Raw genomic sequence first — 23,864 nt, forward strand, 5'->3', positions numbered from 1 at the left:
TAGGCCCTTCCAGTACTAGGGGAGGTAGAGGCAGCCCTCAGACCTGTGAGTGCTATCAGGGTGAATGTGGCAAGTAGATGCTGAAGAGGTGGACCCACCAGCAGCTGTTCTGGAGCAAGGATCCAACAAAGAGAGGTGGACTCATGTCAGGTGCCTGGGTTTGTCTATCATCCTGTCCTGCATGACAACTTACCCACAGACCAGCCCTAAATTCTGGGCCCAAGATCCCATAGGAAATAAGTGGCAGAACCAATGATTGGATAAAATTACTGCGAAGTTCTATTTTGTTCTGTCTGGGACTGTTCCACATAGGAGAATATCTAAATAAAAAACCCTCTTCCCTAACATACACGTTTCTAAAGCCGCTGCTTTCAGGGCAGCTGCTGCTCAATAGAGGAAACAATTGCTTTTGCATTTACAAGTATGTGTGGTCTCTGATTCCAGGGATATCATGGGCAATTGGCATCCCTTGTCCCATTAAACGAGGCTGATAATACAAATGGTTGAATGTGGTTTTGGTTAGGAGGTACGAAAGACCTCCAAAAATATCCAAAGCTTAAATAAATAAATAAGTAGATAGATGGATAAAAATAGCACAGCCTGAGAGGTCTGTACAGACTTGTGTAATCTACATTTTTCTTAGAAAGGTAAAGAAGGCACTAGTTAATATAAGAGATGGTGGGGTTTGCTGAATGTATATAATATCCACAGTGGAAGTCAAACTCTGGATGGGAGGAGGGAGAACTCTTAGAATAAAAATAGGTAATGACGCGCATGGACATCTGTGGAGTTGCCTATGGAATGGTTGTAGGGGTGGATCAACTCATAGAGGGCTTGGTATGTCCCAAATACACACCCCAAAAGGCCCACGATGCTGATCATGATGTCCTTTGCAATGGTGACACAGCTCATATCTTCAGGGTAAAAGGTGATGAGCTCCAGGAGGGGCGGGATGATGAGGGCCAGGGCACTGCTGCTCACGGAGCTCATCAAGGAGATGATCAGCTCCAGGCGGGGGATGATGATGGCTGAGACACCTGCAGGGGCAAAGAAATGGTGTCACTGAGGTTCCTGCAGGAAGGGAGGTCAGAAAGAAACCATTTTGGGGAGGCTTATAATGTCACCTGTCTGATACGCCATTCAGGAGAGGTGGGGAAGGAGCCCATTGCGGACTTGAGTAGGTCAGGCACCATGGCTCTGGACTCCCACCTCTGTTTTGACCACTTTCCTTTTATGTTTTAACTTACTGGGTTTTTCACATATAATATTTATTGGAAAGACCCCTCAACCACCTATTTATTATAACCTACTCATTGTAGAGATGGGGAAATCTAGAGCTCTAGAGGTCACACAGCTGAGGTGAGAATCCATTCAAATGCCCAATCGAAGGCCCTTTCCACTCTCCGGTGGGGCCTCCCATTTATAAGGAGGAACTTGGTGCATCACCGGTACTCAACAAGTGCTCGACTCTTACTTGGACGCTGAATCTACAGTGAATGTGTACGAATCTACATAATATAAGCACTGTCTAGAAGCAAGTATGTAAAAAATGAGAGAGCTCGTTGCTGTCAGAATCTCAGCCACTTGTTTTCATACTCTTAAAAGGATCTGGATAATGAAGGAGGACATAAAACACGAAGATAGCATTAGGCTGCTCACTCCCCATCTCTCCTATAAATACTCAAATCTCCATCTTTTATGCATATAATGAACATATATCATGCATTGTTCTAGGGGAGTCCAATTTTGATCATGTTTAAAGGGGCATGAATAAATATACAACCTATGTGATTCAACTTTATACAACCACATGATTGTCCTATGAACAAATTAGGGGAAACCTGTTTGGAAAGCACCCTCACTAGTTTGCTGGCTCTTGAAGAAAATATCACGTGTTTATGAAATTGCTCCAACACATATAATCAGAGAATGAGAGAGACAGACTCTCATGGTTGAGAATCCATCAGTCCTCTAATGGGATGGTCCCTGTCACAGTATTCCTTCATCAGATGTTTAATAAATTTCTTAAAGGGGTACAGAGAAAAGTCAGTGTCTGTTCTCCAAGAGAGCTCACACTGACAGAGAAGATATGTTCAAGGAAGCTCTAAAGCAACATAGACTGGAAGGATGCTAAGTGTCAGCTCTGGTCATGTCAACCCATTGCTCAGAGTCCTTCCATGGCTCTCTGTGGCCTGCTCTCCTTGGGGCCCTGCAAATCCTCTGGCTTCATGTTTGATCACTCCCCACTGCTTTTTGTTTTCCAAAAAGGCCAGCTGTCAGTATTTGCCTCAGATCTGTGCAGAGCCTGCTCCCTACACTCTACTCCATCTATCTCCTACTTATCTTTCAGGTCTGAACTGACCAAAGCTAAGGGTATGTGCTCTTAGGGTATCCTGTTCTTATGACCCTAACCATCAGATGGAGCATCTTTATTGCTGTAATTATGTTCCTACATATATTTCCCACCCAACTGTAAGCCTCAGGAGGGCAGGAACCCTGTCTTCCTCCTTACTCATGATTGTGTCCCTCATGCCTAGCACAATGTCAAGCACATAGTGGGTGCTCGACAAACAATTGTTGAATGAATAAAGGGTAACAATTGGCAGATGAATAGAGGAGGAGGAAGTGGTCATTCAGCCTATACCAGAAGCAGGATATGGTATTAGGTCAGCTGTCTCTAGTGATGCCTTCCCTGAACTTGAGTGGCCTGAACCACTCAGTTTTTCTCTTCAACTGACACCTTTCCTTAGGAAGGATCTCAAAACAATATATTGTCAGGTTCCCGGTGTCTTGGAACAGACTGGGAACTCTGTAACACCTGAAACCAAGCAGGTGCTGTTCCTGCTTGTAGAACCCCAGGTAAGGAAAGTATAACATCTCATGGCATCTCTGCTGGGCTGCTCCAAGCACTGCACAGTTTCTCCTGACCCGCAACTGAGACGCAATTCCCCCAACTTTAAACTCGGACGCGTGGAGCTTTTAAGACTCAATTTGGGCTCTCTCTCTTTCACAACAATTCCACAGGTGGTTGAGGACAGATATAGAAGTTACCCAAACCCTCACTTCTCCTGGTTCTTTCCCCATTCCTCTTGGGGCACCTTTTCTAATCTTTGGACATGCTTTGAGAAAGAACCCCCGGCATCCCTGTTCATTCGGTCTGTACAAGAAGCAGGGCATGGTATTAGGTCAGCTGTCTCCAGTGATGCCTTCCCATGTTCATGATGTTTCCCAGACATCTACTAGACTAGAACACCTAATGTAGAATGAATGAGTGAATAAGTGAATGGAAAGAAGCATGAGGGAAGGGAGAGAGGGAGGGAGGGTGGAAGGGAGAGAAAAGAGTGCACCCAAAGAGTGATCTCCAAGCCCTTAACAAAGGGCCCTAAGTGGATCAGGCCACAGAGAGCCATGGAAGGGCTCTGAGCAATGGGTTCACATGGCCGGACCTGACCCTTAGCACCCTTGGGGTTTTTCCCTACAGTTAAACACACTTTATGATTAGGGACTTGACCCTAATTTATGATAGACAGGAATATGGCACAATGGAAAACACAGACTTTGGTGCAACATAACCCACACTCAATCCCAGCTCTGTCACTGAGCAGCTATACGATTTGAGCTGTTACTTAAATTGTGTGAGCCACAGTTTCCTCAGTTGTTACTATTGTGCTGCTAAGCTTTCATGAGTGTTAGATAACATCAGCACCACGCCTGGCATACAGAAGGCAGACAGGAGTGTGATCGAATGAATGATACTTCTTCCTCCCATAAACCAGCTAATGCATACCTTCTATGTGTAGGCGGTAGAGATTACTATAATATTTACTATGTGGTAGTTCTGTTGAGCCCATTTTTCAGGTGGACAGTTGAGATTCAGAGAGCTAAAATATCTTGCAGAAGCTCACAAAGAAGGCAAGTGGTAGAGCCAGTAAATAGTGAGGTAGATGCCAATGTGGCTGCCAGCCACAGCTTGGGCAATGAATGCCCTTATCCTACTCACAGGTCACACAGACCAAGGCTGTGCGGACAGACAGGTCTGCAAACAGTGTCCAGCTCTCTGACACCTGGGAGACGACGAAGGGGATGATGATCTCGGCAGGGACGTGGAACTGGAGGGCGTAGGTGAAGAAGATGCCAATGGAGTACATCAGCTTGACCGACTGGTACAGCCTGCAGACACACAGAGAGGACGGGAAATGCAACGTGGCTCCTGGGCAGGGCCATGCAGGACTCACTCACCTCTTAGAAGCTGGTACTTGCGACAGAGCTGGCTAACTTCCAGTGACTCAGGCTGGACCTGCCATCTATCAGAGCCACCTGGGAGCTTATTAAAAGTGCACATCCCTGGAGAGTCTTAGTCAGCACGTCTGTGGCTCAGAAATCAGTGCCTTTTTTCTTTTAGTTTTTTACAAAGGTATATCACCCTAGCTGGTTTTGCTCAGTGGATAGAGCATCAGCCTGCAGACTGAAGGGTCCCAGTTTTGATTCTGGTCAAGGGCACATACCTCCGTTGTTGGCGCGATCCCCTGGTTGGGCTGTTGGGAGGCAACCAATCGATGTGTCTCTCTCACGTCAATGTTTCTCTCTCTTAGTCTCTCCCTCTACCCTCCACTCTCTCTAAAAATCAATGGAAAAATATCATTGGGTGAGGATTAACTAAAAAAATAAAATACATAAAATAAAAAAGGTGTATTGGTATAGAGTAAAATTCATAGCACTAAAGTCCTGTAGTGAAAAACCTCCCTCCCACCCTTACCAGTTTCTCTTTCCACAGACAATCCATCGAACAGTTTTCTTGTAGCCCTTCCAGAAATCAGTAGATATACAAGCTTATTTAGACTATAGGTACACACACACACACACACACACACACACACACACTCACACAGCAGCATCCTTTACACACCACTGAGCTCTGTCTTTGTTCATTAACTATGTCCTGGAGATTGTTCCCTATCAGTACACATAGATCTGGCTCTTCTATTAAAAGCTGCTTGGTATTCCAATTGCATGGATATACTACAGTTTTTTAACCAGTCCCCAGTGAATGGATATTTAGATTATTCCTAGTTTTTTTTCTGCCAGTAAACAATGCTGCCAAGACTATCCTTGTACATATATCTCTGCACATATAGTGTGCAATCCCAGAAGGAGCAATGATGGGTAGAAGTATATGAGATTTACTATTGCGATAGCTGTTGACAGTGGCTGTGTGTGGTCCTAGCCTACTGGAGGGCTGGTTTCCACATCCTTGCCCAAACAGTGTGTGGACACCTGCTGCTCTTTGCCTTTGGGCTTTTAAAAAATTGGCATTTCTGTTATGAGGGAGACATAGCGTTTTTAAGAAATATAAAAAGCCATTTTCTGGGATTTGTCTGAGAATGTATCATCATGGCCATTTTTTCTTGGGCTGTTGGTCTTATTATCAGGGAGGGTTATTTGTTTATCCCTTCTTGCAGGCTGCTCTGGCGAATCTCATGACCAGCCAGGCTTCGAGCAGGTGTGAAGTCCTCATGGCACCCGATGTCCATGTTTTCCAATTGAGGCCCCCCCCCCCCGAAGGAAAACGCCCTGTCCCAGGTGGCCAGTGGCAGCCCACATTGCCCAGAATAGGAACAGCCTATGAGGATGCTATATGACTTGTGTAAAATAAGTCTCAACTTATTTTTTCAAAGAAATGCCACATTTATCATCTAGTCATTACTACAATGCAGTGAGGAGGGTGGGGCTGGTGATACGTTTCTCATTTTGCAGCTGTGGCCTTGTGGGAAATGAATGGCCCACCATCCTACTTACCCCAACAGACCCAGGGTGTGGGGACACATACCCATGATAATAGCCAACATTCAATGAGTGCCTACTGTGTGCCAGATACTTTTCTAAGCACTTTGTGTATAATCAATTAATCCTGAGAGTGCGTGGAAGTCATCTGGGCTGTTCAACAAATCCTTCCAGTTCTTGCAAGTACATGGTAGAATTAAACTTCCCTGCCCCCTGGAGTGACTGATGCAGTGCTATCAAAAGAGGTGTATGCTTTAGCAGCTTCATGGTAGAGGGCGTGGTTCAGGTGCGCTCTGTTACGGCAAACAGCAACATTTCAGGGAGGGGCTGTTCCTTCAGTCTGAACCCTGGAGTGGGGATGGTGCAGAGCTGAGCCCCAGCCATCCCATAATGGACATGCAGCATGAGCATATGTTTAAGCATTTGTGTGTATTCCGCTATTGAGATTTCGGAGTTGTTTATTATTGGAGCATAACCTAGTCTATCTTGACGGATACAATTCAGCATTAGTATTACCCTCATTTTACAGAGGATGGAAATGGGGTCTTCGAGATTGGGTAGCCTGTCCAAGGTCATATGACAACCATGATGCAAATCCCATTACACAGCGTTAGGACTTGTGCTCTTAAGTACATGGCTCTACTGACTGCTTAGTCACTATGTACCCCATATCGCCAGAATGAGAATAGCTAACACTCGATGAATGCTATGTGTCAGCCCCCAAATGTTTCCTAGATGAATGAATGAATGTGTAAATGAATGAATGATTGAATGTAAGAACTCCAGATCGAATTGCAACCTGGGGTATAGCCATGGCAACCTAGGCCAATTTCAGGAATGAGAGGCCCAAGGAGCTGTCCGCCTGCAGGACCCTGAATTATTACTCTGGAGTTAAACTTTTTACTGCTGCTGTTTCTGTTTTCCAAACACTCCTGATCTTTCCTATTTTAGGGCCTTTGAATCATACAGTCAGACAGATTCAGTTTCAAGCTTCAGCTTCTCCCAAACAATATGCACCAGGCGAGTTACTTACCTCTCCAAATACCAATTTCCTCACCTATTAAATGGAATTGGAAGTAAGGATGCTAACTCATAGTGCCTGGATTGTCAAATGTACCTGTTATTATAATGCAAACATTAGCAGTTACTATTTCTCGCTAATATTAACCCAAGGAAATGCCACATTCTGTTGCTAAGACTCAGAGCCCACCCCGGGTGGCAGGGACATACCAGCAATTGGGCAAGTTGAGAGTGATGCTGGCCTGGGTTTTCGACCCGAACTTCATGTAGCCAAACGACCCCATGCAGATGAAGAGGATGATGACAAGGGACATCCCCAAGTACAGAACAAGAGAAAACTGCTGTGGATGCTTCATCTGGTTTTGGAGAGGCAGAACCTGGTGGTGAAAGGAAGTTGTAAAAGGAAAGGTAGAAGGAGATGTGACGCCTTGTGAAGGAGCCGGTTCCCCCGCAAGCACAGACATCCTTTTCCTGGCGGCCCTGGGGCCAGGAAGGGGCCTCTCCACCTGGCCACACCCCCTTCACTTCCCTCCATGCTCTCTATTGCCAGGACTGCCCTCCTCCTCCATCTGGGCTGAATGGTGAATCCTCACTCAGTCTTCAAAGCTTAGCGTGGTGCAGGAGGCATTTGGGGCCCTGAGAATGGGTCCTGCCATTCCCTTCCCCCAGGAGAAGATCATATTCTCACTTTCCATAAATACTATTCTTTGCTCATGTGGGACAATGACTGGCTTCCCTCGAGAGCACAGGGGACCTTCGCTTAAAGCCCACATCGATCTTACCATCCCGACGCCCTCAAATGCGAAGACGGCTGTACCGAAGAACAGTAGGAAGTTCTCCCAGCTGGCCATCAAGGGCAGGCTGCCGGGATCTGGAATCTCCTGAAAGGACGGGAAGGAGGGCACTGGCTTTGCCGTGGCACAAAGATCACTGCCTGGTCGAAAGCTGGGCCAACCCTGACATCAACAGAGACCGTGTTACGAGCATCCAGGAGGTATCTAGAATTGCTCAGCCTTCCCAACTTTTAAAAAGTTATTTTTACTGTGGTAAAATACACATAGCATAAAATTTACAATTTTAACCATTTTCAAGTGTACAGTTCAGTGGCATTAAGTACATTCGCATTGTTGTGCCACCAACACCACTAGCCATCTCCAAAACTTGTTCATCACCCCAAACTGAAACTCTGTACCCATTAATAACTCCCCATTATCCAGCCCCCTGGCCACCTTAATCTACTTTCTATCTCTATGAATTTGACTATTCTAGGTACCTCATGTAAGTGAAATCAGACCATATTTGTCTTTTTGTGATGGCTTACTTCACTTAGCATCATGTCTTTAAGGTTGATCCATATTGTACCATAGATCAGAATTTCATTCCATTTTAAGGCTAAATAATATTTCATTGTATGTATTTACCGTATTTGTTTATCCATTCATCCAGTGATGGGCATTTGGGTTGTTGCTACCTTTTTGCTATTGGGAGTCCTCTCATCTTTAAATGTGGGACCCAGGGAGGAGAATGGAATTGCCTGAGGCTACCCTCCAAGTTAGGGGCACAGCCCAGATAAGGATTCCTCTCTCTTCCTACAAGTCAATAAGAATAAAAAATCTTACAAAAAAAATCTTTAAAAAACTAAAAATCTTAAAAAAAAAAAGTGTTCACAGCTATCACCATAGCAGGGGCTGCTCAGAGCAGGGGGTCACCTTCCTTACCTTGACCTGCCCATAAAGGTAATAATGCTCCCCGGGTGTCTCAGAAACCCCAGACACTGACCCGCTTCTGGCTTCAGGCACAGACCTGCATGATATACTCAAAGATCAGAATCATGCTCCCCAGGGTGGTGATGTTGGCCAGAGTCGAGAAGACGGACAGCACGTTGAGGTTCTGGATAAACACCAACAGGACCAGGAAGGGCAGGATGGTCAGCATGTAGAAGCGAATGTCCAGGATGGGAGTCAGCACCAGCATCTTCCTGGGTTGGCAGGTGTTGGAGGTCACGTGGGCTTCTTCCACTATCTGACATAGAACACAAAGCAGGGAGGACAGGTAGGGGTAAAGATTAAACAAAGGATACCCGCATAAATTTCTATTTCAGATGATGAACAAGTAACTTTTTAGTACAACTTGTTCCAAATATTACATAGGACATAATCATAGTAAAAAAAAAAGTTATTTGCTGCTTATCTGAAATTCCAATTTAACTCAGTGTTATATATTTTTATTTGCCAAATCTGGTTACCCTAACTGTAGTGCCCATGACTGTGACAACCAAAAACTCTTAGAATCATAAAATCTCCTTTTGTCATCTAGCCCAACCTCTTCTTCCCTACGAAATGGTTTTCTTTCACCCACCCAAACATTGGAAGTTGACTACACAAAGGTATTTTCTTCTACTTAGGTAGCTCTAAAAGGTAGAAAGCTCTCAATATTGGGCACCATCTAGCTACTTGAATAGTCCATCTACATGACTTGTTATAGTTCTGGCTATTTGAGAGCACAAACACAAATATGTTCTCTCTACGCCATGAAGTCAAGAGAGAAGGCTAAGATTGATTTGTAATGCTGTTAGGAATGTAATGAGGGCAAGGTTGTAGCTTGTTCACCTTACATTTAATTAGTCATCTCTATATGACAACCCTCAGATACTTAAAAGTAAATCTTACTAACACTTTTCAGGCTAAAAAAAAAATCTCAATTATTTCTGATTGGACATGATTGTAAGCCTCTCTCCATCCTGGTTACACCCCTCTATGATCCTTTAATAGAGTGATTCCCAGGCTTGAGAGAACTCCCAAGAGTAGTCTCGTCAGGGGTTAGAAATGAAGCCATCTCCTCCCATGATCTGAACTGTATACTTTTGCTCATGCAGCCCTAGCAGGAGGAGGTCTGCTTTTCTCCCATTCTATCTAGAAGAGGCCTCTTTACCTGTTGTAAATTGTCTGCCATAAACATAAAATACACACTGCAGAAGCCCAGTTGAGTGACGATTAATAAGAAGCTGACGGTGTACCTGGGAAAGAAAAGAAGAGGCAGACAGAGGGGGAAAATTATTTTTTAAAAATGCACTCATTTCTATTTTTTGAAATAATTATTTCTGTTATTTTAAATATTTCCCCACTTTTCTATATTGAAAATTTTCAAGTCCACAGAAAGAGGTGAAAGACCAGAATAATTAACATCATATATCCATATAACTAGATATACCAATTGTTAACTTTTGGCCCTAACTGCATCATGTATGTATTTCACACACACACACACACACACACACACACACACACACACACACACACACACACACACACTTTTTCAGAACCATTTGAAAGTCAATTGTAGATAGAACACTTCAACTCTAAATACCTCGGCAGACCTCTCTTAAGACTATGATGCCCAGAAAATCAACTTCAATATACACATATAGTCCATATTTTTAAATAACCCAATTCACTCCAAAATATCTTGATTAGCTGTGTGTTTTTAAAAAATTCAGAATCTAATCAAGGTTTGTATATTGCATTAAGGCTGTGTCTCTTTAGTCTTTTTTTCATGTGGAACAGTCCCAAATCTGCCTTTTTTGTTTTCCATGACCTTGTTTTTCTGGGAAGAGTCCAGGCCAACTGTCGTGCTGAATGCCCCCATTGTGGACTTGTATAATTGTTTTCTCGTGATCAGGTCCAGATAAGCACTTTGGTAAGCTTACCACATAAGTGATATTTTGTACGTTTTTTCATCATATTGGGAGGCACATGATGTCCTGTGGTTACACTGTGAAGTGACTGCCGGACTTTTCCAATGTGCATTTCCTTCTCTGTGATCTGATGGTAAAACTTTGAGATGGCATGAAAATCTGATTCCCCCCAAACTAAGGGTTTTAACGTTCATTAACGACCCTTGCCTGAATCAATTATCTCATCAGTGGTTGCAAGGTGGTGGTTTTCTAATTTTATCTGTCATTTCTTCTAAATTTATTAGCTAGCATTATTCTTCCTCCGCTTTTTAAAAAATTACAATAGACTCACATTATTTTTTTTGAACTTTTGAGCCAAACTGATGACATTGCTGGGAAGCAAGATTTCAAATGCTCCCTCTGATCCATTATTTTAAAATTTAATATATTATATTCCATCATAATCATTATGCTTTTATTTTTATTTTTAAAATATGTTTTTATTGACTTCAAAGAGGGGAAGGGAGAGGGAGAGAGAGATAGAAACATCAATGATGAGAGAGAATTATCGACTGGCTGGTGATTGAGCCCACAACGAAGGCATGTGCCCTGACCGGGAATCAAACCGTGACCTCCTGGTTCATAAGTCAATGCTCAACCACTGAGTAACAATGGCTGGGCTCTCTTAGATTTTTAAATTGTCTCCATTTGAGGATGCATTTATTTATTTTTGGGGAACAAAAATATGCTCCTCTACTTAGATTCTAAAGTTTAGATCGGTCTTTTTCAAAATTGGGTTGTAGTATCAATTGCATCAGAATCATCTGAGGTTTAGGCATTCCTGGCTCTCATATCAGCTTTTGAGTCAGAGGCTGGGTGATGTCATGTGAGATTTCAAAATGGAGAAGTCTTTTCTCTCTTTACTAGGCAGATTTTCAAACATATACAAAAGCAATGACAATAATTCAATGAATTCTCATGTGCCCATGCCAGCTTCAACAACAGTGGAGTTTTTTCCACTCCTCTTCCATCTATCCCTTCACCCCTACACCACACACATGCTTCTTTTGTTGGAATATTTGTAGCAAACTGAAGATCTTGTGGCACTAACTCAGAATGCAACCCTAATGGACAAGGACTTAAACAAATAGCCATCATGTCATTGTCAACCCAGACAAAATTAATAATAATTCCTTAATATTATTTAATATTCAGTCCATATGAATATGAATAATATTTCTCTCATTGGGTCAAAAATGTCTATTTTACAGTTTCTAAAAAGTTTATACATTGCATTTAGTTATTAAGTCTCTTAAGTTTTTTAAACTGCTAGATTCCCTTTGACCTGTTTTATTTGTTTTTCTTTGCACCTTTTAATTTTTTGGTTAGTATTGAAGCTATCAGATACTTTGTCCCATAGTATGGCCCACTTTCTAGATTTTAGTTGATGACTTCATAATGTCAGTTATCTTGTTTCTCTACCCTGTGTTTCCTGTAAACTGATGTTAGATCTAGCAGCTTGAGTAGACTGAGGTTCATCATGTATCTTTCTAGTGAGGATATTTCAGAGGCGTGCTCTGTACTCCCTACTGTACCCTTTTATAAGATACCTCACGCCTGGCTGTCCTGCGTAAACATGAGACGCCAAGCTTAGCACCTGGGGTCTGGTGGTGTCAGTGTATTCTTCCTTCACGAAGTTTCCCAATACCTTTCAGCTAATGGCTTGCACATCCATTGATGATTATTGCCTACATGCAATGGGCAGTTTTGGTTTTTGGTTTTTTTTAAATCTGTCATTGATTTTTTTTTTTTTTTTTTTGAGAGAGAGAGAGAGAGAGAGAGAGAGAGAGAGAGAGAGAGAGAGAGAGAAACATTGGTGAAGCAGCAAAACACTGATCTGCTGCTTCCCGCACACCACCACTGGGGATCGAGCCTGCAACCCGGGCATGTGCCCTGACCAAGAATTAAAGTGGCAACCTTTCAGTGCACAGGACACGGCTCAACCAACTGAGCCACACCAGCCAGGGCTGAAATGAGCAGTTTTCAATCAAGCTCCCCAGGTACCCCTTGGCACACTAAAAATTACCAATCATTGTTATAAATGTTTTCCCAACTCTTTCTCAGTTACTGGACCGCCAGAGAAATGGAATGATGGGAGCTAGATGTTCTGGATTCCAGTCCTCGCTCTGCCACTGCATTCCTGTGTCAACTTGGGCAGCTTTATCGCCCCATCTGGGCTTCATTTTTTCCTCCATTAGAATAGCCATGGTTATGGTGATCTCTAAGGACTCCTTCCACCCAAACGTTTTCCTCATGGTGCCATCAGAAACTGACAAACCGTGGTAACAAAGGATGGGGCAATTAGGAGTCACCCATTATTGCTGCCCCAAGATTTCACCGGCCTGATAATTAGTGTGACTCCTAATCAGGAGATCAATGACCTACTGAGAGTCCCAAGTGAGGAGTGGCCACAGGAATCTTGGGAGCCACAGTGCTGACTCATTACCTCCTGAGGGGCTCTGCTGGGAAGGATGAAACGTGAGGTCCTTTTTAAGATTTTTTTATTGGTTTTTAGAGAGAGAGAAAGGTAGAGGGAGAGAGAGAGAAATATCAGTGTGAGAGCAGAACATGGATGAGCTGTCTCGTGCACAACCCCTACGGGGATCGAGCCTACAAACCTGGGCATGTGTCCTGACCGGGTATCGAACTGGCAACCCCTTGGTGCATGGGAAGATGCACACTGGCCAAGGCTGAAATGTCAGGTTCTTGACTGAATTTCTGCTCCACCACTATCTCTATGTCCTTGGATGTGTTATTTTGTCTTTATGAGCCTTGGTTACTTCATATTCCCAGGACAAAAAACCCCGGCCTACCTCACAAAGTCATTGAGAAGATCCAAGGAGCCAAGACATAGAAAGCATTTTGTATGCCATAAACTTTTTATCAAGCAAGGGAACAACCTAAATGTTCACTATTAGGAAAAGAATTAGATAAATCTATGGTATACATCCATACCGGGAACATCGCGAGCTTTAAAAAGATGAGAGAGATTTCTATGTCCCCATGTGGAAAGAAATTTGGAACATATTGTTAAATGAAAGAGCAGATTTCCAAAAAATATTCTAATTAATGTACAAGATAATACAAAACAAAGTGTATATTTTCAGCCCTGGCTGGTGTGGCTCGATTGGTTGGGTGTCATCCTGTGCACCGAAAGGTTGCCGGTTCGATTCTCCATCAGGGCACATACCCGGGCTGGGGGCTGGATCCCCAGTAGGGGACATGCAGGAGGCAACTGATCGATGTTTCTCTCTCTTTCTTCCACTCTCTAAAAATCTTTAAAAATAAAAAAATATTTTTTAAATCGTAAAAAAATCTTAAAAATATATATTTCCATTCCCACACAGATATCCACATACATGCAGAGAAAAACAAGTCTAGAGGAACACTGACTAACTAGATAGCAGAGGTTACTTCTTGTGTAAAGAGTGGGAGCGGCAAACGGAGTTATTCAAGGAGATGCTCCATATTGTTTGACACTTTGTAATAAGGACATATTCATTTACAACCCGTGTAACTAGAAATAAAGGAAGATCAGGTGAGGATTATTAGTGCTGTTGTTGTTATTGTTATTATTACTGCTATGACATCTATGACTATTACCTTCCCCACACCGAGTGGGTTCTCAGCCAAGCGTTTGGGCAGGTTTCAAGGCTATACATCATGGCCTCTCCATAGTTCACAAAACTCTTTTGCAGTCTAGAGAAAGAACAAGAAATGCATAACTTAGGACATTTTTGTGAAAAGTACAATTTACTCCTATAGTGAGTAATTATTATACATCTGTGTGTTAACACGGAGCATTCTAGATATTTTCTAGCAACACTATTACGGAAATATTTTATAACAGTATATACTTGAACAACTTTCAGGAGTCGGCCTCTTCTCTTTTTTTGTAGCATTTTTTTAAAAAACACTACTATTTAAGTGGATTTTTAAAAAGTAAACAGTAGCTGTGAGTTGATTAGTCTGCAAACCAGGAAGAGAGGATGTGAAAGGAGGTGTGACGTGTGCAAGCCCGGTCAGGGGGCGGAGGGAGGAGGAGAGAGGGGCTGGGTTTCTGGGCTGACATTCCCTCCTTCCCACGGCTGAGGGTGTTGGGACACTTGGGAGGCCTATCCGGGACCATATCACACGCAAAGATGATACTCGGGCTCCTGCCGAGCAGCCCTGTAGGATGTGACACCCACATTCCAGCCTATCTTGTCCCTCTTCCCTCGGCGGCCTGTCCTCGGGGTGGGGAAGGCCCTGCTGAGGAGCTGCCCCGAGTAAGTGGGAGCAGCAGCAGTTTGTTGAGGTCCCCATGTCAATTGCAGGACTGAGGGGAGTGGCTGGGAGGGGAAAAGATCCCAAAATGCCCTCTCTGATAGCTGGGAGACCTTGAGGAGGTCTCTAGATTTCTGGGCCTCAGTTTGGGTTTGGGGGAGGAGAGAGTGAGAGATGGATACAGAGACGTGTTGGGAAGGCAGCACGGTTCTTCTATTTTTATTATTACTGTGCTTGGCATTTCAAATATAAAGGAGGTCACAATGCATAGGACTGGCAAATCTTGGTCTGAGGATTACAAATTCAAAAGCTCTGGGGACCAAACCGGTATCAGTAATGTGGTGAGAGGGGCTGGTATGAGACAACGGGGAATAGTGGAGACAGTGGCAAACTCTCTGGTTCACTCCCCGTCCTGAAAGGGGTTGACTGGGACTTGGCTTCAGCTGAATGAGTGAAGCCCCAGAGGTGCCAGACTGTCTAACAGGCAAGAAGAAGATGAAGATCTTTTTTTTTAAAATGTGAAATCTCTGAATTTTTAAATGTAGGCTAAAACAAAACAAAGCAAAAACTGTGGAATTTCCCCAAAACATATCCAAAAGCCATAGTCAGCTCTTATGCCATCAGTCTGTAACCTCTGTATTAGAAAAATGGAAAAAGAAAAAAGAAAAACAAGTAAGTAATCAAAAACAACAAACAAACCCCAGGGGAGGCTGTCATGTATGGCATAGATATTAGAAGACTACTCGGTGATATAATGGCCCCAGTAGCCTTGAGGGAAAAAGAAATTTGCAAAATGTTAGAGTGGAGTCAGCGAGGTCTTGGAATACCAGCTCTGCCACTCCCTAGCTTTGTGACCCCGAGCAAGGCATCTAACGGCAGATCTAAGTCTCAGTTTGCTCATCTGTAAAATGGGAATAATGGTGCTATAAAAGCTTACTGTAAGGAGTAAATAGAAGAAGGCTTGCAAAGCTCTCGCCATGTGCCTGCACAGTGTAATTGTGCAATAAATTTAATTGCAGAATGAGTAAGTGCTCTTAACAGTGTTTTGTGAGCTGGAAAGTGCTCCACAAATTAGGTGTGACTGATATAGTCTCCAGATACACCTATTTGAGTTTGATAAATTGGCTTTAAGAGGAGTTTCATCAACTTTGACTTTGGAAGTCTTTCTGCACGTGTCTGATGACTCGTTTATACTTACACACCTCAGGAACAGCTCAGTGCTATGGAGAGAGAGCCACCAGGTGGTGGGAAGTAAGGAATTACCAATCACCCATGAATGGTAGTTTTTAAATAGGAAACTCTCAGCATTACTTGTTTTCACTGCATTTGTCTTTTCTTTGCATTGAAGTTTAAAAAATATAAATACTGAGTATCAGATGTGTGCTGTATTAATGACTGATGTAATTGCAAACTAGTCATTTCATTGCTAACTTCTTTACTTTTACTAAATTGTCCCCTAAAAGGTTTATCTGGAACAAATGACCCATACAAAGTGCGTGTATGGGAGGTGGGGAGAGGTTGAGGAAGAAACATATCTCTAAGTATCTCATATAAACGTGGCAGTTTATAGAGCATGTTTGCGTCTTGTATCAATGTGATCTCTCTAGGTTCAGGGGGAGCTGGGGCTTGACAGTATCGTCCAGCTGGTTAGCAGCAGAGGTGGGCCTGAACCCAGGAGTTTCCAGTGGAGTTCTTTATCACCGCCTCTGTAGAATCTAGAACAGCGGGGGCGGTGGTGGCTTGAAGAAACGACCAGGTAATTGGGTTAAGTCAAAGGAAATGGAACACACCCTCAGACAGGGCCTGGCACGGGCTGAGAGAGACGCAGGACCCTCACCTGTGACTGAGGTGATTGGCGCAGTTCACCAGGATGACCATGCAGTGCACTGTGATGATCCCGATGACCAGCAGGCTGAGGGGACCGACCTGGAGGGCAGGAGAGAGGCGGGGATGGTTAGCCACACACCGAGGCTCCCACACCCGGGCCTCTCCCAGCCTCTGACGATAAAGCTGCCTCTGGGGTGAGAGCCCTGCCCGAGTGTCCTCAGGCCTCCAGATGTTCTGGCCGACATGCCCTTCTTAGCAGCACGATGGAGTGGCTGCCCAACCTCCACAGGACACTTCCAGTGGCAGCACTCACTGCCTTCCTAGGCTTGGGACTTTTCCTCTGGCACGGGTGTCAACACGGGCACTCGTGACATTGTGGGCTACATGATTCTTTTTTAAAAAATATATTTTATTGATTTTTTACAGAGAGGAAGGGAGAGGGACAGAGAGTCAGAAACATCGATGAGAGAGAAACATCGATCAGCTGCCTCCTGCACACCCCCTACTGGGGATGTGCCTGCAACCAAGGTACATGCCCTTGACCAGAATCGAACCTGGGACCTTTCAGTCCGCAGGCCGACGCTCTATCCACTGAGCCAAACCGGTTAGGGCTGGGCCAGGTGATTCTTGGTTGTGGGGCTGTCCTGTGTGTTTTAGGATGTTTAGCAGCATTCCTCGGCCTCTACTCACCAGGTATCCGTGGCATGCTCCCTTTCCAAACTAGTTGTGACAACCAAGAATGTCTCTAGACATTGTCTATATCTTTGGGGACGTGTGTGAAAAATTGTCCCCAGTTGAGAGTCACTGCCTTCGTATGTCTAATTTGTCAATATTTCTTTAATTTTTAACTAAAAGTTGTATATATTTAAGGTGCACAACATGATGAGTTGATATACACATAGATAGTAAAATCATTACTATAATCAAGCTAATGAACATATCTTCTCACATAGTTTCCATTTTTTCTTTGTATGTGGGAAGAGATTAAAAAACAGGGCTCATTATTAATCATAATCTCCCATGCAGTGCACTGGGCATTGAGTAAAGAGGGTCTGGCTCACCTCCTTTGTTCTGGACACTCATACCTTTAGAGATGTGACCTGAGATAATATTATCTATCATAAAGAAACAAATGAGAGATCAAGAGTACTACTAGGTTCCACTAGAATGTAACCTCCTCATAGCAGAGACGCTGCCTTATTTACTGCTATATTCCCAGGCCCTAAGAATGCACATAATGGTTATTCAATATACATATTTCTTGAGTGAATTATGGTCAAAGGTTCTGGTGGGAGATTAGGAAGCAAAATCAAAGGACAAAAGGACAAAAATTTATTTTAAACGGCCAATTCCACACTGGCAAAGACAGTGGCAATGGGGTAATAATACTCTTCAGAAATTCTAGAACCCTGAGAATTCCAAAGGGGAGAGACCCATTTCTGGGTTAGAACTGCCACAGTTTGGAAGTTATAACAGAAGCCAGGGTCTCAATATGCCTTCTTTAGACACGTGGCCACTTACCAGGCCTGGATAGGAGGAGAAATTCACTTCAATTAAATGGAAATCGTCTGTTTAGCATTAATTCAATACACATGAATTGGGACTTCCCGTGTGCCAGTCTCTACAGTGGGTACGGTGGAGCGGTGTTAAGATAAAGTTCCTCCCCTCAGAACTTTCAGGTAAGTGAGGAACATAGAAATATTAAAGAAGAAGTGTGTCTCACTTTTGTAAGTGCTGTAAGAATTCCAGGTGAGGTGGGTGTAAGTTCTAGAGAACCAGAAGGTGACAGAGGCATTAATGCCAAAAGGAATCAGTCAAGTTTTACGGAGGAGGGAGAAGGGAATGGCCTAAGCAGAGACAGAGGTGGGTGGCGGGGAGGGTGGGGGACTGGAGAAGATGTTATCCTCATCTCCCAAGCCACTCTCAGAGTTGATCAAATGGACTGAAACAGAAGCCACATGTTCATACGAACTTCAGGGACTGGGCTGCTAATGGGAGCGAGGAAATGGGTGGGTTGTCCTGGGGATGGGGAGGACTGTGGTAAAGTTGACTGTGTATCAGTCTGTGAGGATGGTCTTGAGGAATAATGGCAGGGTGGTGGGGGCACTGAATGAAGAGGTCCAACTTCCGGTTGTGAGATAAATAGGCACTGGGGTGTAACGTAAGCATGAGGACTGCAGTTGACACTGCTGTGGGGCATATTTGAAAGCTGCAAAGAGAGTAGATCCTAAAAGTTCTCATCTCAAGGGAAAAACATTTTTTTTTTTTTGTACCAGGAGGATGAATGTTAGCTAAACTGATTGTAGTAATCATTTCACAACATCTCTATGTCAAGTCATTATGTGGTACACTTTAAACTTATACAGAGCTGCATGTCAATTATACCGCAACGAAACTGGGAAAAGAATGTCTGTCACCTCCGGTCTCCAGGTTGGCTCCTGTGGCTTGATGCCTGCATTCGCATGTGCTCTTACAGAGGGTACCCCCAAACTGTCTATTGATAAACAGTGCAAAGGCCTCAGGGACCCACCATCCCATTTCCCCAAATGGGTAAACCTAGTTTTCATCACCAGATTCTTCTTACCAAGATGCCGGCATTTTTCATGGCCACGGGAAGACCCAGGAGCCCGGTGCCAATGTTGCATTTCAATAAATGGACCAAGGTTTGCATCATCCTGTGTGGGAAGAGCAGGGAGACAAGAGGGCATGTTAGTGGAAGGGAAGGGTGACCCAAAACTCAGCCTCCTTCCAGCACCTCCAGCACCCTCTGTGGGGAAGAGGGACAAAACACGATAAAGTGGACTCTGGTTTAGGTCCCAGGAGGTGATCCAGAGCTGGGCTAGTTCAGATAGCTCAACAAATATGTTTTTTAATTGATTTTTTTTTTAGAGAAAGAGCGGAAGGGAGAGGGGGGAGACAGACAGAGAAACATTGATGTGAAAGTGAAACATTGACTGGCTGCCTCCTGCATGCCTCCTACCTCTGATCAAGCCCACAACGCAGGCCTGTGCCCTGACTAAGAATCAAATTGGCAATCCTTTCGATGCATGGGACAATGCTCAGCCAACCGAGCCACACTGGCTAGGGGAGCTCAACGAATATTTAACATGCACTACGCGTTAAAGAAAATGTTACTAACAATTGCTACCATCTGAACAACTCCCTAGTACCAGTTCATTCATTAACTCACCCAATGGTTTCTTTCATGATTTATTCATTCAGTGTTTATGAAGACCTACTAGATGTAGTATTTAGGTAGACAGTGAAAAAAATTAACAATTTTCTCAATTTATGGAGTAATTATTGGTGCCAGGTCATTGATTAATTCACTCCCTAGAAAAAACATAACCTCCCACCAATATATGGAGTATTTACTGGTTCTCGTTCACCCTTTCATCTATTTACCCAACCAGTATACATTTTGAACTTATTCCATGCTATGTATTGGATCAAATTTAATAACATTGCTACTGTGCATGTAGAATGCTTACTATGTGTCTGGCAGGGGTTAGTTAAGTCTATTTATCTAAGGATGGGGGCACCCATTGTCCCTTCACTTCTAAGAGGTGACATTTATTTCTTGGTAACTGGAATTATTGAAAAATATGTCAAAGCAAAAACATTAAACAATATTTTGTCAATTCTTTGATAAGAATTTTTCCAAAAGATTTGCTCTTTTTCCCTACTTCCTCCCCTCCTCCCCTCACTTCTTTCCTAGAGTGGTGTCCGGTCTCACTTGAATCAGGTCTCCTGGGAAAAGGGAGACAAGGTTTTGGAGAAGCTGTTAGCTAATCCCATCATAGATCAGGGCCTTGGAGAGTAAAACATGTGAGGAATTTCTGGAAATTAAAAAAAGTTATATTTATATTTTTCTTGAAAAATATTACATTGGTGTTATAAAAAGAAATACCAGAATTTCACCAAATGGGAATAATCACCTTTAACATTTTGATTGACATTCTTCTGGGCATCCTTATTTGCTTTTATAAACACACACCATTTACACAAGGAGAAGCATTATAATACTATATCCTAAACTAATTTTCATTATGAATAGTATGTCCTATACATTTTTCACAACCATAGATGTCCTTCATCATTTGCAATGGCTGTATTTACTCTATTGTGTGTGTACATACTTTATTTAAATGATCTCTTATTGTTTCGGGAATTGTCAACACTATAATCAGTGTTTCAATAAAATCATCATGCATACCTATCTCTCCCTTCTCTGCCTCCCAATTCTTTCCCCAGAACAGTCACTACTGCCAGTTGTGTGTGTATGTGTGTATTTTCAAAGAAAGCAAATGCAAAATAGTATTTGTATGTTTTATATAAATATACATTAGGATCTGCCATACATTACAACATTGTCATCTACAAAGATACCAAAAGGACATGAGAGAGGAGGACATTTCTTGACACCCTTATCAACACTGGGTATTGTCATTTATAATCTCATTATGCCCATGGCTATTATGTGATCTGATTACTAGGTAATAGTCCGCTTGGCGATAAAGTCCTAAGAAAAATTTCCCCGTATCCGGGTCTATGGCAGTAAAAGTAGGGACATGAGACTAGGATGTGACCTTTTGTTTCCTGGATGGGTTTGTTGTTGGGAGGGAGGGAGGCAGGGATAGAGAGGAAGAAACAGAGAGAAAATGAAGACTAGTAGATGGAAGAGAGGGGAGCAGCTTGAAACTGTGGCAGAAAGAGCAGCCAGCCTAAGGCACAGAATTGTTCCTGGAACCCAGAAACTCATGCTGGGGGTGGCTACTCTATCTGGGTTCTTTGCAAAACTGGACAACAGGTGTAATACCCAGAGCCACACGGATCGACCTTCTCAGATTATGAAGGTTCTTTCATCCATTCATCCCCTGTACACTGGGGATAAGTGTGTAAAGAAGAGAGAAGTAGGAAGACGTAGCCCAGAGCTGAAGGCTGCAGCGCTTGACCTCAGACCTGGAAGGGCAGTGCAGCCACTTACGACAATCTATTGGCTTCCTCAGCAGGATGGACACCCTCTGAGCTGGTGTTACTGCTACCCTCGGAGACTGATTTGGACCCGTCATCCAGGGAGTTGGACTCACTGTCGTCCCTTCGAAGCAATGGAGTCTTCGACATGGTGGGGAGGTGGTGGTGGCTCAGGGTTAAGTCCTGTAACAGCCTCGAACCAGACTTCCATGGGTTTTTCTCCAGAGAAACCAGGGCTGCAGGCCTGAGATGCTAGCTCCTAATTCTTGAGGGTGCCTGCCCTGGGTGGAGCCTGAGCGTGTGAATCAGTGAAGCCCCTGGTGGCAGGGGAAGCTGATGTTGCTTATGCCTCACCTGGCTTTTGGGGGACTTAGGAGAGTCTCATCTCAGGAGGACCCTCAGTGCCCCTTGCATTTGATTGGCCACATGCTAGGATTTGCCTGGACTTTCCGCCCCTCCCACTTTAGCCCTAAAGTGAACAGTGTGACTGGGAGGAAGAAAGCACCATTGGACTGGAGGTCCCGGGGCCTGGATGTGGGGCCAGGCCCAGTGCTCCCCTACCCCCGGCAAGGGGGAAAACAGAACTACCTCACAATGGAGACTGCCCAGCCAATAAAGTGCTGCAGAATCCCAGGGCGCAGGTGTGGTCCAGCAGAGGGAGATTGGCTACCACCTTGCCCTGGGTGGGGGTGAAGCGTGACTTTTATGGCCCAGTTCAATGCCACCTGCTCAGAATTTCTGTACAAGAGGACTGCCACCTATTTAAAAAGGAGTGCAAGTAAATTTTTAAAAATTATTCAAAAAATACTTATCGAGCATTAATATAGAAGTGGGCAAAAGTAGGCTTACAGTTATGAGTACATGAAACAGAGTTTATTCTTGTATTATTTATTCTTGCATTATTTATTATTATTAACCTACTTTTGCCCACCCTTGTATACTAGGCACTGTTCTCCACACTGGGAAAACAGTAGGGTAGACAAGTACTACAACTTCTGCCCTCATGGAACTTGAGCTAATGAAGAGACTGATAATAAAAAAATGTTGAGTATATGTTCGTAATACGTACTGGAAAGAAAAATAATGCAGGAAAGGCAATGGAGAGTGCTGGCGGGGATGGGGAGGGGAAGTTTGCAATTTTAGACTGGTGGTGACAGTGGGCCTCATTGAGGAAGTGACATTTGGGGAAAGGGCTGATGAGGTGAGGGAGCAAGCGCTGTGTGTGTTTTGGGTAAGAAACTTAAAGCAGAGGGAGGATAAGTGCAAAGGCCCTGAGGCAGGAGAGTGCCTGGGGTATTGCAGGAATGATAAGGCCAGGTGGCTGGCTCGGTGTGCACAAAGGGTGGGAGACGAGTAGAGGGGCATATGTCTGGCTTGCCCAGGGCTGTGCTGGTTTGTACTCGTTGCTCTGGCACAATGAATAACACTGTCTCTTTTCACTATCAAGAGTGTCCTGGCTTGAATGATAAATTATAGGATCACACCAGAGATGCAGTTAATGTAAGTGGAAGGAACAACAAATGGGTGGACTGGGATGGGCAGGACCCTGTAGGCCACTGGGAAGCCTTTGGTTTTTACTGAGGGCTTTGAGCAGAGAAGGGACATGACTTGGGTTTTAACAGGATCTGCCTGGCCATTTTGTTGGTAGCAGATTGAATGGGGGCGAGAGCAAAAGCAGGGACATAATTAGGAGGCTGTTGCAATAAGCTCAGAGGCTACTGCAATGACCCAAGGTCAATGGGTGTAGACCAGGTGGCAGCTAGAGATGGTGAGAAGTGACTGAAGTCTGGACATCTTTAAAGCGAAAGCCCAGAGGGTGTGCTGATGGACTCACTGTGGGGTATAAAGGAAAGAGAGGGGTCAAAGATGACTGCGCTGTTTTTGGTGTAACAGGAAGGATGGGATCGATCGGCATGAACAAAGTCTAGTCTTGAAGATGCCTTTGCAGAGCAAACCCCGGCCCACTGCACTTTGACTGTATGTTTATTTGGGATGGTCTGGACAGGTTACTTATGAAGATTATGGGGGGCCAAACTGCTCCCCATGTCAACTCTTAGTAATGCTCTGAAATCAACTCTATGAGCCTCTTCCCTCCCCTGAATATCAAATGAGCTCTCCCCCTCCTCTGATGACTGAAAGGCTATTTCCCAAGTTGGAAATAACTTCCCCTCCCCAATGCATTTATTCACTGCTTTAATACTCACCAGTGAATGCCTGCTCTGTATTAGGCAGGCGCTATAGACTCAGCAATGAACACTTTCAA

At 43.9% G+C, this 23,864-nt stretch overlaps 1 protein-coding gene across 1 annotated transcript; it reads right to left on the reverse strand.

Moving 5' to 3' along the window:
* Window positions 1-55: 55 nt before the first annotated feature.
* SLC36A3 (solute carrier family 36 member 3) lies at window positions 56-21,751 on the reverse strand. The gene is made up of 11 exons (XM_059699544.1): window positions 21,615-21,751; window positions 19,212-19,302; window positions 16,638-16,726; window positions 14,138-14,233; window positions 9,733-9,817; window positions 8,605-8,823; window positions 7,584-7,682; window positions 7,012-7,178; window positions 4,001-4,170; window positions 775-1,037; window positions 56-109 (listed from the first exon to the last, which is right to left on the reverse strand). The coding sequence occupies exons 1-11, from the start codon at window positions 21,749-21,751 to the stop codon at window positions 56-58; spliced, it is 1,470 nt and encodes a 489-aa protein (XP_059555527.1).
* Window positions 21,752-23,864: the final 2,113 nt, after the last annotated feature.

This window comes from Myotis daubentonii, chromosome 5, assembly GCF_963259705.1.
Source record: "Myotis daubentonii chromosome 5, mMyoDau2.1, whole genome shotgun sequence".
Taxonomy (NCBI): Eukaryota; Metazoa; Chordata; class Mammalia; order Chiroptera; family Vespertilionidae; genus Myotis; species Myotis daubentonii.

Bases quoted from the DNA above. Each gene is read 5' to 3' on its own strand.
- SLC36A3 (XM_059699544.1), bottom strand. From the start codon at position 21,751: ATGTCGAAGACTCCATTGCTTCGAAGGGACGACAGTGAGTCCAACTCC. The intron at 14,234-16,637 runs GTGAGGGTCCTG...TTCTTTCTCTAG, and splicing joins GCCAATCACCTCAGTCACAG to ACTGCAAAAGAGTTTTGTGA. The intron at 110-774 runs GCGCGTCATTAC...TCCTTGCTCCAG, and splicing joins GCAACTCCACAGATGTCCAT to AACAGCTGCTGGTGGGTCCA.